The 16,593-nt window shown below is 31.2% G+C and overlaps 1 protein-coding gene across 2 annotated transcripts; it reads right to left on the bottom strand.

The window, feature by feature from the left end:
- Positions 1-3,339: 3,339 nt before the first annotated feature.
- On the bottom strand, positions 3,340-16,393 carry LOC127714552 (uncharacterized). Of its 2 annotated transcripts, XM_052220634.1 has the most exons (8): positions 16,286-16,391; positions 14,435-14,543; positions 12,653-12,777; positions 10,802-10,879; positions 7,774-7,893; positions 5,961-6,101; positions 4,604-4,775; positions 3,340-3,538 (listed from the first exon to the last, which is right to left on the bottom strand). In XM_052220634.1, the coding sequence occupies exons 1-8, from the start codon at positions 16,298-16,300 to the stop codon at positions 3,531-3,533; spliced, it is 768 nt and encodes a 255-aa protein (XP_052076594.1). In that variant the 5' UTR covers positions 16,301-16,391; the 3' UTR covers positions 3,340-3,530. The 2 variants fall into 2 exon arrangements, with proteins under 2 accessions (XP_052076594.1, XP_052076593.1); XM_052220633.1 differs by lacking the exon at positions 3,340-3,538 and having other exon boundaries at positions 3,546-4,775; positions 16,286-16,393.
- Positions 16,394-16,593: the final 200 nt, after the last annotated feature.

Raw genomic sequence — 16,593 nt, 5'->3', positions numbered from 1 at the left:
CAAGTAATTTCACACCCTCACCCGGAAGAAAACGATGGTTAGACGAATATATTCAGACCGTAAAAGATGAAACTTTAAGTAGATTGAGGCGAAAATTTAAAATGAATATTACTACAGAAGAAGAAAAGGCAATGCGATAACTGTTATATGATACAAGCATCGTGATACGACCGAGCGATAAATCCTCCGGCGTTGTTATAATAAACACAGAAGACTATAAACTAGAAGTAGAAAAAGAATTAAATAACAACAATACTTAAAAAGCAATAGATAAAGATCTCACACAGAAAAATGAAAATAAAGTAAAGAAACTTGTAGAAAATTTATGTAAAAGAGAAATAATAGACAAAGACATAAAAAAGTATCTACTACCGAAAGGAACATGTCCTGGAAAAGTACAAGCAAATCCAAAATTGCAAAAAAAAAAAATCATCCGGTAAGAACAATTATTAATGGGCGGAACCATCCGACAGAAAAGATCGCGGAAATAGTGGAAAACGAACTTTCGGATAATGTTCGAAAATTGCCCACCTATGTTAAAGACACAACAGATTTTTTTAAACAAACTAAGTGCAATACAACAGCCATTACCAGACAACGCAATAATGTTTTGTTTAGATGTAACTAAATTGGATCTAAGTGTTCCACGAAAAGAAGAACGAGGACAATGTAAAACAGCATTAGAAAATCTATCTGGTATATCAATCCCAACTAAAGATGTTCTTAAAATGATGAACTTAGTCATTGAAAATAATAATTTTAGCTTTAACGGAAAGCATTTTTTTACAAACAGAAGGATCAGCTATTGGTTCCCATCTAGGCATGAATTATGCTTGCACCTACCATGGACAATGGGAGGAAAATTTATTTCAAAACAGCAATTTACACCCGTTTTTATATTGGAGATATGTTGATGACATCTGGGGAATATGGGAACATGGTTTAGATGAGTTAAAAAAAAATCACGAATTGTCCAATAATTTACATCCTCAAATTAAAACAGAAATGCGTTACTCAACTAAAAAAATCGACTTTCTTGATGTGTTTGTAAATATAGAAAACGGACAACTTAAAACAGATCTTTTTACATAATCGACAGATAAACACCAATATTTGCATGTTTCGTCAAGCCATCCAAATTCTGTAAAAAGTGCTATACCATATGGACTCGGTATTCGTGTCAAAAGAATTTGCTCAACAGAAGAAAATTACAAAATAAGATGAGAAGAAATAAAAACGCACCTGAAAAAACGTGGATACAATAACTGAGGTTCAATTAAAAAAAGTCGACATTCTGAACCGAGACGATCTATTACAGTACAAACCAAAGAAAGAAAACGACAGAGTACCCTTGGTGATTACTTTTTCCAAAGCGCTTTCAAATATACATTCAATTCTCAGAAAAAATCTTAAAATTCTTCATCAATCTAACAGGCTAAAGAAAATATTCCCCGATCCGTCTATCGTAGCATTTAAACGCGACAACAACATAAAAGACATCTTAGTGCACAAGAAGCACAATTTACTATTTTATAAACGAACTAATGGCTTTGGACCATGCGGTAAAAATTGTGCATTATGCTCACACATAAATGAAACCAAGGTATTTTGTGACAACACCGGGAAAGAATATACCATTCAGGGACAAATAAACTGTAAAACCGTGGGCGTTGTATATGCAATTAACTACAAAATGCGAAAAACTTATATATGTAGGACAAACGGGTGATACACTTTATCAACGGATGAACTTTTCAAAAATACGAACAAACAAAACAGACGATCCGGTAGCAAACCACTTCATTCAGCATAATCATTCGATGAAAAATTTAAAAGTTACCGCCATAGAATTGGAACAGAAATTTACAGAAAAACTAAAGAAGCGTTTTGGATAAAAAAAATTAAAACTTTAGAGCCTGATGGACTCAACACAATGTATGAACGATAGTGAAAATATTTATAAAAAAAAGAAAAAAACGCGGCAAATGAACGTCATAGTAGTTATTATAACGTAATGTATCCAAGCGATGTAATTGTTGTTTCAATGTTGTAATTTATTCCAATGAAGAAGGCCGTAATGGCCGAAACGTATTGAAAATTGTGTTATAGTTTTTATTGTATATATATAGATAGATATATATTGAAGTATTTCGAACTGAATCCAAAAATCGAAAAAAAACCAAATCGCAGGCTGTTCTAATAAAATGAGAAGCTGGTGTCAAAAAGTCAAATATAGAATAGTAGCAAACGAACCAATGATAATATCAAACTAATGTTCCTACTTCTTAGACCCGACCTCTCTGTTTTTTGTTTTTTTCATTTTTAATATTACGTTTACAAGTGAAATCATCGTAAGGGAACAATAAATAAACGTCGTTAGTGGACGATAATTTTAACTTTGACCTTGAACTAAATTGTAAGATTATGAAGCAAGGACCTCAAATCAAAAGATCCTAGATCTTTACTATATATATTTAGTCTTAGATGCATGATTTTTTTTATTATTTGTCAGCGGCTTTGAACTACACAGGTAAAATAGCTACGGACGTAATACGTCCGTAAAAAATCCGTAATACGTCCGTATTATACGGAAGATCTACGGACGAATAGTACCACGGACGTAAAACGTCCGTTGCTTCTTATCCGTAATACGTCCGTATCGACCCGTAAAACATCCGTTATACGGACGTAATACGGATTTTATATTGCTACGTCCGTAATACGGATTTTTAGTACCACGTCCGTAATACGGATTTTTTGTACCACGGACGTATAACGTCTTTTATTATTATGCATTGCTTGTACTCATATTATGCTGAAGGTGCAATAATTTTTATTTTTTTCACAATTCAGCCTATATAAAAAATGAATATGTGGTTTTTTTTTAAGTAATAGTTTGTTTAAGTTATCCATGTGTTATTTTATCTTTACTTCATCTCATTGGTACATTCATACCAAACACATACCAAGAATATATCTGCTTTTAGGGGATTTTACAACATACTAAAATATATCAAAGCATACATGTTAATAGCCCTTTTTTTAATATCAATAGTCAACTCCACAATATCTCAATTTTCTGTGTATCTCAAAATTGCATTTCCATTTTTGCCAGTGGCAATTCTAATAAAAACCTGACTGTCCTCAAACCCTAAAAAAAATTAATTCAATCTTTTAGTTGGTAACAGAAATACTTGCATAAAGTATAAATAGTTGACTAATTAGTTATATATATATAAAATGAAGTTGAATGTTCCTTTGTACAGATAATTATCCAGAAAGTGTATGTTTTTTATGACTTAAAATTACATGCATGGTAACTTAAAGGAAAAGAAAGTCTGAAATTTTAAAATATATATAATTTAATTTCTTTAGTTAAAAATTATAAACATGATTAATACAAATGATATAGAAATGTATAAATTAATGACTGTAACAGTAATATGAATTATAAATAAATGACGAATAATTAAATAGATGAAACAGTTTATAATAAGTCCATAATCTCAGTGCAGATCGACTGTAATCCTTTAATTTCCTGGAATAAAAAAAGAAAACTTGAGTATTTAGAATAAATGAAAGCTTTAGAAACAGTGATGGTCAACAGGAAATCAAATTTTAAGAAACATTTTGCTCATGATTACTAACTGAACAGTTTTTTTAAGTGTCTATACACATTCATCCGCTAGTTTTCTCTTTATTGCTTTGGTTGAAAGTTTAATGGGTTTGCTTCAAATTGCTTGTTCAATTCTTATACAAAAGGGGATATTATATCCCAATTTTTATCATCATGATTTTTTTGTTGTTGTATGATGATTTAACAGTCATGCTTTTCTCTGACGATTTATTGGAAGTATTCACTCTGTTGAATGTGGATGGATTGATACTCTAGTCTGAGAAAACAAAGTTTTTCAAAATCTTTTCATTCCATTTATTCCTTTTGTTAAGCTAAAATCATTATGTATTAATAATATTTTTTTCTCAAAAATTCTTTAACATTCCTGTTACCATATATATCACTTATAATCTTTTTTATCCAGTAAGAACCTGAGTCTTCAATTGACAAAGGGAAACAACATGTGTGAAAAGTGTGTAACTGAGATTCAAATTGGTCATGTTAATTGGTATTTGTGGTTGACCGACTATTTATGAGTCTATACTTTTTTGGTTGTAGTTGGTTGCTGGTTGCAATATCTGTTTATCATTGACAGTTTTTTCATAACTAGACCATCGATGTATTCATTTAAATTTTCAAGTTTTTACATGTCCTAGCCTTTTATAGCATTTTATAGCTTACTATACATTATGAGTTGTGCTCATTGTTGAAGGTTGTAAAGGGACCTTTTATTGCTAAAATCTACTTCACATGGACACTCTTTGTTTAAGATAATTGTCCCATACCCAATCAAACCACAACTCCTTATTAATTTAAAATTTAAGATTTCATGAGGTAACTTGATGCTTTAGCATGTTTATAGCGATATAGCAGTTGAAAGGGGTCTTTAAATGTGCATTTTAACACAACAATTTAGGTATGAATAACATAGTTACTGTACGTACATATACTCCTTCATATTTTGTTTAATAACTTAGCTATTCTTACCCAAAACTTCCAATCTCTTAATAATTCGACGAGAATCAATTCCTGCCAATTTCTCCCACTTCTCGTCATTAGCCCCCTTGGTGGTTTCCATGAAGTAGTTCTTAAATTTATCCCAGAAATCTGGAATTGACTGCTTTGTTGCAAAGAGTCCCCTCTTATGCAGGAATGATCTCTGAATATAAAGTTTTATTATATTAAATATTTTTTAAAATCAGTCATATAATCTAAATCACAGCTTTTCCAAATAACAATGATTTAATGTATTTTACAAAATACATTTTCAAACCAGTCACCACATTACAGAATTGATTAATGTCATTTGTCATTTTTTTTTTCACATTGAAAATAATTAAGCAAAATTTCATTTATTCTGAATGTTTAAACTTAAAAACATATCACAGCCATGACACATGAGTTCAGCACAACTTTCAAAGTATGATGTGTATCAAGAATAAGGTAGATTGTTATACCTAAAGAAAGTGTTTAAAAACGCATTAAACGATTAGATATAATATATTTATTTCATAAATTTAATCAATATGGAATTCAAATCAAATTAGGTTAACCTTTCAGGTCTTACTGAGATTAAGTACATTGACCAAGCTAGCTTTTTGTCACAATCTTTTTTATAGATGTTAGAAGAATTATAAATTCTAAGAGAAAACTTAATGTGTTTATAGGAGTAAAATTTGAGAAAAAATTCTGAATAACGGTCATTTTCATGAAATTTTGTCCAATTTTCAGCATAAATCAATGGATCAGAACCAAAATGTAAACTTGATCTGTAACTCATCTAAGAAGACTGGTACACATACTAAAAATCAGATCAATATGTGAAGTTGTTTAGAAAAAAATTATAAGTTCCACAAAAAATGTTAAATCGTTCAAAGTATAAAACCAGTTGTTTCAATGAAAATTAGCAGATCATAACCAAACATAAACTCAATCTGTAACTCATCATAATAGACTCACATACATAACATCAGCTCAATATGTAAAAGTGTTAAGAAAAAAAAGTCTGTATAACTACTACTTTCATGAAATTTTTAGTCCAAACGAAGCCTGTAATTTCAACAAATATCAATGGAGCAGAACCAAACATAATTTCAACCTGTTATTAACTCATCATGGTAGACTCACATACTCAACATCAGCTAAATAAGTGAAAGTGTTTTAAAAAAGTCCCTATAACTGCTATTTTTTAGAATTTATTCAAATCCAAAACCGGTAATTCAGGCTACAGCGGAGCAGAACCAAACAAAACTCAATCTGTAACTGATCATAATAAAAATCAGCTCAAAATGTGAAGGATCATATTGGTGTATGTAAATTTAAAATACATTATAAATATACTTACAAGTACCAAACAGAGTTTAATTCTCTCTTGGGAATCATAACTCTCCAAAGCACTGCAGAAACTGCTTAGGATGACTTTTGCAAAATCATCTATCTGCAGGCTTTGGAGGTCATTCTTCCCCTCTGTCAACTCTTGGAAAATCTAAAATGTACATATTTATATATAAATTAAATTGTGTAAAGAATAAAAGATATAAGACTTATTTGAATTGAACACTTAATAATGATTTAAACAATGCACACAAATCTTTTTGGAGAAGACGTTACTAAGTTGAAAAACTTGTGTCTAATCCATTTGTCATTTTTGAACAATAAAATATATTTAAACTAAACACAAATCTTTCAATTCTTCAACATTCATTTTTATCACCTTGTGTCATCCATAGCAGATATACAGTACCTGAAACTAACAGGGGTAATGATTTCAGATTTTTATAATTTTTTTTTTAAAAGTTGGTATATAATTTATCATTACAATGATTACAATTGACTGATATATACACAGCTACTTTTGCTAAGGTACTTATTCTGTACCAAAAATCTGTAGTACAGGAAATCTAATTTTAATAATAAGTACTATTTTGTTACTTTTAAATTATTGTAATATTTAGGTACCTGTATTTTACAGTACTTGATTTGTACTTGAAATTGAGGTACTACAGATTTTAGGTTATACTGTTTTAGCATTTTGAAAGTTTGTCTATTTCAAATCTCTTAAAATTTTCAAACATGGAATATTGTGATCACTGTTGGTATTATTTCTGTACCAAAAATTTGTAGTATTAAAACTTGTAGTACAAATCAAGTACTGTGAAATAAAGGTACCTAAATATTACAACAACTTTAAAGTAAAGATATAGTACTAAATATTAAAAGTAAATTTCCAGTACTACAGATTTTCAGTACAGAAATAGTACCTATGCAAAAGAAGCTGTGTATATCAGCCTTATGGTTTTGCTCATTGTCAAAGGCTGACCTATATTTGTTGTCATTTTGGTCTCCTATGGAGAATTGTCTCATTAACAACAAATTATACCACATCTTCTAATTTTTACATTAGATACATGATTTGTTTATATTACTTTCTTAATTAATGGTTTTGAACTAGCTGTAATTAAGTTACTGCGAGTATACTATTGGAACTGTAGCTGTGTGTCATATTTTATTTTGATGGATGTGTAAATTCCATGCCATATCTGGTCGGTGCTTTTGTGTTACATGTTTTTCTGCTTTGTATCAATTTGATAAGTTTCAGCCCTTTTTCACTTACTTTTATGTTTTGTTCATATGCTATACTGTAACATCACTGACACAAGTTAGGGTAGGGTTGATTTAAATGGTTTTTTTTTAGGTCATTAGTTTTCTCAATTGAATTATTTCATATCTTTCAGGTTGTATTGAGCCTTTTATAGCCATCAATACAGTATGGGTTGTTCTCATTGTTGAAGTCTGTAAATGCAGTTGCCTTACTGCTTAATTCCAATTTATTTCAACTTTGATTGAAAAGTTGCCTCATTGACAATGAATCCATACCACATTGCCTTATTTTTATATATCAAAAACATTGTACATTGCCCAATTACTTTGTCGATGAATTGTAACAGACTTCTTTGCAGAGGCGGATTTAGAGGGGGCTCAGGCCCCCCCCTTTTCTGGGAAAAATTTGTTTGATTATATAGGGAATCACTGAAGCATGACCGAAGCGGGCCCCCTCTTATAAAAATTTCTGGATCCGCCACTGCTTTGGGCATTTTGGTAATATAATTATTCTACTTTCCTTTAATAGTTATAACAGAATAATTAATTCAGTTTACCTTTCTACGTAGCTGATTTCTTAAATCTGCATACTTTGAACTGGAAAATGACACTACCTGTTTATAAGCAGAAGTGTCCTTTGCCAGCCCATCAGCTCTCAGAAATTTTTTAACTTCATTCTGTTAAAAAAGAAATTTTAAACTATATTAGACTGGTTTACATAAGATAAGTAAACAATGAAATTACATTGAAAAGGAGGGATATAAAATTTATTCCGGAATCAGAGTTCTGTAAGTGGCTAGCTCATGGAAAGGCTCATAATTTATTTTCCATGTGAACCTTTAGTATTTTTAAACTGCAAAAAGGAATCTGATTGAAAATGATGGCTCATGATGTGAACAATTTAAATCATATGTTTACTCAACATTGTCACAGGATAACAAGAGGGCTATATATTTGTATAATATAAAAGTTACAGCACCAATTTATGATTATTCTTATATGATATACATATATATCTATTAATCATTGAACCAGATTGGTCTGTTAGCAGTTTTTGCTTTGCTTCATACTTTGGTAAACCATTTTGCCTAAACTAATTTCATATTCTACAGTGTGATCTGTTCATGCATGAGATCTAGGAATTTTCAGCAAATTGAGATTAAAAATCAAAACCATAACATAACTGCTATTTCTTCTTTTAAGGCAAGACAAAAAGAATTATTATATGACTAAAAATTTTCTGTTTTCTCATTGGCTAAAAGCATAGGAAATTATCATTGATAAAAAGTCATATTTACTGCGCAAAAAAGTCCATGAGGTTAATACAAGAGTTGGAACAGCGTCCCTGTATCTAAATATAAATATTCCAAGGCAGAGACAATGACGTATGTTCAGGACGTCAAGAAAATTCATGTTTTTTTCTTTTCCTTTTGGTTTTTGGTGTATATTTCTCTTTTCTTCTTTTTTTGTGTGAAATTGTTGTTTAGTTTTCTTTATTTAAATATTTTAACTTAGCAACTGCATTATGATATATTTTATTTTTTTTAAACAGGAAGCAGTTTTAAAAGTATCTTGAGCAAAAACTAGAATTTTGGAGAAGGATAAAAAGTTATATAATAAGACAATTATTAACTTTTGATTGTTGATACAATGACACTTTGCTGTTGTCCTTGGTTAATATCATATATATATGGGGTTGATAAATCATAATGTATCAACCTCATCAAAAGTCAATAATTGTATAATAATGCATTCAATAAAGATTGTAAAATGTTTGAAATTGGAATTTAACATGACATATCATATGATTGAAAAGTCTCCTGCTGAATATTATTTCATTACTTGTACACTTCATTCCATTCAATAAGATAACTGTATTGTAGTTTTAGCTTGGCCTTTTGAAAAATTTGGAGATAACTGTATTGTATTTGACGCTTTGCGGACGTCCATCGGTAGTTTTACTGTTGCAAATTTATTTTACTGGCGACGAGTAGCAGAGACAGGTAAAAGGGTATTTGCGACAGTAAAACTACCGATGGAAGTCCGCAAAGCGTCAAATACAATACAGTTATCTGTATTCTAATGCAAAATAAACAAATCATTCAATTTAAGTCATTATTTCAGTGTAAAATTTTCATTAAACGAAAATTCTGCGAAATGATGTTATCTTTTTTTGCGCCTAAACTAGGTGACGTCATAGGTGTGCTTCCTGCATGGGTTTCACTATGTCCTGACAATGTCCTGACGATTGTCCTGACCGATATGAAAATGTTAAATACTTGTTTATTATTAAAAGGATTGATTTCAAAATTGGAACCAAGTAAGATGACAACATATCTTAAATAAAGAGTTAGAAAACTTGACCTGACCAACTTCGACATTGTCCTGATGGCTGTCCTGACAGATAATGAAAATGCTTAATACTTTTTTATTATTGAAAGGATTGACTTAAAATTTGGAACCAAGCAAGATGACAACATTTCTGAAATAAATACAAGAAAAAAATAAAAAAAAATATTTTTAAGAGTTAGAAAACTTGACCTGACCAATTTTGACTGTTGTTGACTTATGTCTATGCTTTGAATACTCTTTTGCTGCATACGCCAAATTGCTTTCAAAATAAAAAAAAGAACGTTATTCATATATCTAAATAACGAACGCTTGCACATATCGTAATATGTTTAAATTATTTATAAATGTTTGTTAAAACTATTGTAGGACCACATTTAGTGCCGTTTAGAGGTTCTTGTAATATCAAAGACACAGTAATTAACATAAGCAGGTGCGTGATAACTAACCTTCCTTTTTTCAAATTTGTACTATTTTCCTGAAAGTTTAGTTATATTGTCGTCAGGACAATGTCTAAGTTGGTCAGGTCAAGTTTTCTAACTCTTACAAATATATTTTTAAAATTTTTTTCTTGTATTTATTTCAGAAATGTTGTCATCTTGCTTGGTTCAAAATTTAAAGTCAATCCTTTCAATAACAAAAAAGTATTTAGCATTTTCATATCGGTCAGGACTTTGTCAGGACATTGTCAGAACATTAGTGTAACCCTTTCAGCATCAAACGTAAACACCGGGTATTTTCTGGCTTCTTGTCCGCTTCAAAATGTAATAAAATTTGCTGAAAAGAAGATTTGTAGGTCCAAATATGAGTTTATTTGCTTATATTATTGCAGAAATTATGTCAATATATTCCGGAATTCAAAATTTCGGCTTCCTTAGTTACAGACAGGGAGATAGAGAATTTTACGCTTGTCGTCATCCAATCAGAGCCATTGATACAAAATAATTGCATTAGAATGCAAATTTTACTGTCGCAAATTGAGTTCTTCTAGAGAGTATTGTAATTTAACTAAAAATTAAAAAATTGCAAATCTTTCGCTTAAGAATTATAAGGTTTAATCAATTTAAGGGTTATGCCATTGTGACTTTTGTGTGTAAACTGATTCTCTTTAGTACTCACAAACTTTACATAAAAGTCCTTTGATAATTCTTGTTTACAAAACAATTTAGTAATACAAAAAATTAACTGCCTCTTTTTTCCCCTTCAAATTACCTTTTACAATATAAGAGCACTAACCTTAAATTCTACATCAGAAGTTGGCTCCAGCCATGGATTAGAAGTAAATCTGTCTTTCAAGTAGCTGCAAAGTTTTTTCTACAAAATAATTAATCAATTGTTTTCAGATGATAAAAGTGAACATTGGAACTTTATTCTCTTTGCTGGCTTTATTAATCACATAATCACAAGTTTAAATTTCCATATCGAAATTGTACATAAACACGTTGAAATTATGAGATATTTCAAATCAACCTCTTTTAATAGAAGGTTACAATAAAAGTATGTTCTTATGTAAGCCAAAATTTGTTCCTGTGAAAGTAGTTCCAGTGGAACTAATGTCACGGGAAATATTTTCTGGGAGAACTTTTTTTACAGATAATTTCTGTATAATTTGTTCCATCTCTTAAAATATGGTCCACACTTTACCTGGTGAAATAAGTTCTGGATGGTAAAAATTGTTCCTTACATAGTGAAATAAGTTCCAGGTTTGTGAGATATGTTCCTTACCTGGTGAAATAAGTTCCTGTCTGTGAAATATGTTCTACAGGTTAAACAAGTTATCTTACATACTGAGCATTTAATTTGTCATCAGTGAGTTTAAAGTTATCATTCAAGTACATTATAAAAACATGTATTAATTATATCAATAATGTAATAAATAGAAAACTTAAACATTCAATTTGGATCCTGTGGAGTATAGCAATTGTTTAATTTATACATACATGTGTACTCCACAAAAAATACCAAAATGACACTTTATTTATGAGCCAGGAAACAGTAGAAGGAGAATAATTATTGAGTAATAAATGTGGATTGTGTCCACATGTGGACACAGATGATGCCCCTGCTTGCATATCATATAGTTATAAAGGGACATAACTGAAGAACGGTAAAAGTGACGCTACCCAAATTTGAACTTGATCTGAGTTTTGTGGTAATAAGCATTGTGTGTAAGTCTCATAACATTTGGTTGAGGCTAAATTAAGTAGAGAACAGAAACTGAAAATTCAGCAATTTTTCTATTTGTAAACACGCATAACTCTAGAACAGTTGTGTATATGTTTTATAACATTTGGTTGAGACAAACTAAAGTTAGAGAACGGAAACAAAAAATTCAGCATATTTTATGTTTATAAAGGGAAATAACTCAAGAATGGTAAAAGTGACGGAACCAAAATTCAAACTTGATCTGTATATTGTGGTAATAAGCATTGTGTATAAGTTTCATAACATTTGGTAGAGGCAAAGTTAAGTTCGAGAACGGAAACGAAAAATTTAGCAGTTTTTCCATTTGTAAAGGGCCAGAACTCTAGAATGGTAAAAGTGATGCCACCAACAACAACAAATGGAAGTTTTTAACGACCTTGACTGGCTATACAGCCCTTGCACGGTGGGCCCTGGCTTGCGCCTTTTTGGGCATCAAAATTCAAACTTGATCTGTATTTAATGGTAATAAGCATTGTGTATAAGTTTCATAACATTTGGTTGAGGCAAACTAAAGTTACAGAACGGAAACCAACTTTGGGACATACGAATGGATGTACGTACAGACGGACAAGGGTAAAACTTAATGCCCCCTCGGCTAAGGCGGGGGCATAAAAAAGTATAGTTTAAGTTGAACATTTGTCCTAATTTGAAACAAACAAAGTGAGTGATCAATTATATTAAAAGACATGTTCAAACAATAGACACACCAGAACAAATTTTTGTTACACTTGCACTTCTTAAATGTTTTTGCTGTACATTGTCTTCTGCAATTTAATTTTTCCAAATAAATGATTTAAAGAAAACATTATCTTACACTCCAATTATAATTCATCGAAAGAAATTTGTAATACTTGATTGTTGATAATACTTTGTATATATTACCTTAAATGTACAGGAATCAATACTAAATGCAGCTTTCTTTTCTGCATTTAGTAATTTCCTCTGCATTTCTGTCATATTCTCTTCCATCTTGCCCATCCTATTCTGCAGACTCTTCAACTCAGCCACTAAGGAAGATATAGATTGTTATTTATAATAAATTTTGCGCTTGGTTATAATATGTATATTTCATCTCAATTCCACTCCTGAGAAAAATCTGCACATTGCAAGCAATATTAAGTTATTAAACGATCATTTGGTTTACTTAAATTTGTGATGTAAATAAACAAGAGTGCACACACTGAAATGTCTCGCCTTCTTTACTAATCATTGATATTATGTTGATAGTCCTAAATATAAAGCTTTATTACAACTGTCACATAAACTTAACATTAACCAAGTAAACTAAACATTGACCAATGAACCATGAAAATGAGGTCAAGGTCAGATGAACCATGCTAGGCAGGCATGTACAGCTAACAATTCTTCCATACAACAAATATAGTTGACCTATTGCATATAGTATTAGAAAAAAAGACCAAAACTCAAACACTTAACTTTGACCACTGAACCATGAAAATGAGGTCAAGGTCAGATGACACCTGCCAGCTAGACATGTACACCTTACAATCATTCCATACAACAAATATAGTAGACCTATTGCATACAGTATTAGAAAAAAAGACCAAAACTCAAAAACTTAACTTTGACCACTGAACCATGAAAATGAGGTCAAGGTCAGATGACACCTGCCAGCTAGACATGTACACCTTACAATCATTCCATACACCAAATATAGTAGACCTATTGCATACAGTATAAGAAAAACAGACCAAAACACAAAAACTTAACTATAACCACTGAACCATGAAAATGAGGTCAAGGTCAGATGACACCTGCCAGCTAGACATGTACACCTTACAATCATTCCATACACCAAATATAGTAGACCTATTGCATACAGTATAAGAAAAACAGACCAAAACACAAAAACTTAACTATAACCACTGAACCATGAAAATGAGGTCAAGGTCAGATGACACCTGCCAGTTGGACATGTACACCTTACAGTCCTTCCATACACCGAATATACAAGACCTATTGCTTATAGTATCTGAGATATGGACTTGACCACAAAAACTTAACCTTGTTCACTGATCCATGAAATGAGGTCGAGGTCAAGTGAAAACTGTCTGACGGGCATGAGGACCTTGCAAGGTACGCACATACCAAATATAGTTATCCTATTACTTATAATAAGAGAGAATTTAACATTACAAAAAATCTTAACTTTTTTTTCAAGTAGTCACTGAACCATGAAAATGAGGTCAAGGACATTGGACATGTGACTGACGGAAACTTCGTAACATGAGGCATCCATATACAAAGTATGAAGCATCCAGGTCTTCCACCTTCTAAAATATAAAGCTTTTAAGAAGTTAGCTAACGCCGCCGCCGGATCACTATCCCTATGTCGAGCTTTCTGCGACAAAAGTCGCAGGCTCGACAAAAAAACTATCTATTTAAATATATATGCAGGTTATTAATCAGTAAAGTGTTAAGTATTTATATGCTTCTCTCTTGAAAACATCTTTCTAATTATTCAAATAATATTTTAAAAAACCTGAACTGAAAATGTCTTACCTTTATTATAATAATTTTTAAAAATTTTTTTTAAACTGAATCACTAATTAAAAGTTTTACTAGTAATAGTATGTATTTATCATGACAAAATTTCTCAATAAACAACTATTTATTTTATGAACTGCCAATATAAATGCTTACATATCTGCCTTCCAATGTTGTCATCTAGTGATGCAGAACTTTGGACCTCCTCCGGAAATAAGTCCTGAGACTGAGAGGGCAAATCATCCTGTCTCTCTTCTTGAGAATCCTGACAAAAAAAAACACCATTCATTTGTTGACACTTATAACATGAATGTTATTGACTAAATAGTTTTGGTTAAATTATCATTTATACATGTACAAAATGTATCTGTACTGAACAGAAACAGACAATTTACAATTTTTAGGGAAAGTTAACTGTTTAATTGCTGTTTTATACTCGACTAAATCATTATAAAATAGTAAATTTCCCCCCAAATTGCACTGATCAAATATTTTCATATTTTTATCTCCTCATAAATGACCTACCACAGATTAGGTAACCTGTTGAATAATTGTAGAACCCAGAGTCAAAAGTTAGTAAAATGAAAACGTTCTATTCATTACACAAGAAATCATAGTCTCGCCTTCATTAATTTACCAATCATTGATATTATGATGATAGCCCTAAATATAAAGCAAGGAACCGTTAATATGAGGTCACTGTCAAATAAAACCGGTGAGACTGACATGAACATCATAAAAAATTTCCATACATCAATATAGTTGACCTATTGCATATAGTGTGAGAAAAACAGACCAAAACTCAAAAACTTAACTTTGACTACTGAAACATGAAAATGAGGTAAAGCCAAGATGATACCTACCAGTTAGACATGTTCACCTTAGGCCAAAAAAAAGTATGTGTTTACTGTACCCCTACCTACCCTAATTTTTATCACCTACAATAAAGTTTTTTTTTTGGCCATTTTTTGATTAAGCACTGTTAAAGTCACAATGTTGCTCCAATAGACTCAATGTGTAAAAAAAAAAAAAATCCCTACCTACCTACCCTGTTTTTTTTTCAGCATGTGACAGTAAACACACAAACTTTTTTGTTTGGCCTTACAATCATTCCATACACCAAATATAGTATGACCTATTGCATACAGTATAAGAATTACACACCAATACACACAAACTTACCTATAACCAGGGGCGTAGCTAGGGCAAAATGATGTGTACTCAATGCCGAGGAAGGAAGTCATTCGGCGTGGGGTCGTGGGTAAATGGTGCAAAATCCTTCATTCTTGCGATTTCCTAGGACTTAAAATGACAGAAATCTTATTTTCATGAGTAACGTCAGCTTTTGAAAATAATTGAATTTGAAAAAACAAAATAATTGGAGAAAAAAAAAATTCAAGTATGTGTAGTGGGTTGAGCTTGATTAGATGTTAAGAACAATTAAAATATATATATATAGAATTATAGTGCCAAAACCATATATATATTTTAAATTGTTAACTCATCAGTCTCAACCCACTATCCATGAGAAAACCCAAACTTATTGACCAACACTGTGCAACTTAAACGTAAAATTCATAAATTAAAAACTTGTTATTGTTAATATAAAAAAGAAGATGTGGTATGATTGCAAAAGAGACAACTCTCCACAACTGCACAAGAGACCAAATGACACAGAAATATATAACACTACAGATACAACGTACGTCATCGGCAAATGATGTGGATTTTATTTAATATGCTAATTTCAATATGCAAAAATTTGAAGATAAAAACAAACTGAAATAGGCACATATTTCTGTAAATTAGCGAATTTTGGTTTTCTATCCACAATATGATATATGTTACAAAAATCAAGTGGGGATGCAGAAACGCTGTCTGAGCTGCTCACATGAATACGGTAATCACCGTAATCACATCTCAAGGTTTGTAAATTACACGTTTTTCTCTTTTTTGCATTGTAGATGCGAACTTTCCTTGTTAAGTTTTGTTCACACAAGTACTTACCTCATACGCACTCATCTTCTTTGCCTTTTCCAAGTTCTGTCAAAATCAGCTGTCGTCTGTCAGATGACGTCACTGCGCACCTGCCTTGAGGGTTAATTCGTCCCAATGAAATGCGCGAACTATTAAGAGCTTTATTGAGTATTAATTGCTTAATTTAAGCTAAATAAAATTGAGAATGGAAATGGGTTATGTGTCAAAGAGACAACAACCCGACCATATTATATACAACAAAATACATTTTACTAACATAGTTGGATATACATTACATTTTTGTTTGTGGCGAAATAAACGACAGGGTCGATTCGGTA

The sequence above is a fragment of the Mytilus californianus genome, unplaced genomic scaffold (genome assembly GCF_021869535.1).
Source record: "Mytilus californianus isolate M0D057914Y unplaced genomic scaffold, xbMytCali1.0.p SCAF_9, whole genome shotgun sequence".
NCBI classification, from domain to species: Eukaryota; Metazoa; Mollusca; class Bivalvia; order Mytilida; family Mytilidae; genus Mytilus; species Mytilus californianus.
Note: the sequence above shows the minus strand (reverse complement) of the source record. Positions and strands in the feature narration are given on the sequence as shown.

Bases quoted from the DNA above. Each gene is read 5' to 3' on its own strand.
- LOC127714552 (XM_052220633.1), bottom strand. The intron at 12,778-14,434 runs GTAAGCATTTAT...TATCTTCCTTAG, and splicing joins CAACATTGGAAGGCAGATAT to TGGCTGAGTTGAAGAGTCTG. The intron at 6,102-7,773 runs GTAAACTGAATT...TGTACATTTTAG, and splicing joins GAAATCAGCTACGTAGAAAG to ATTTTCCAAGAGTTGACAGA.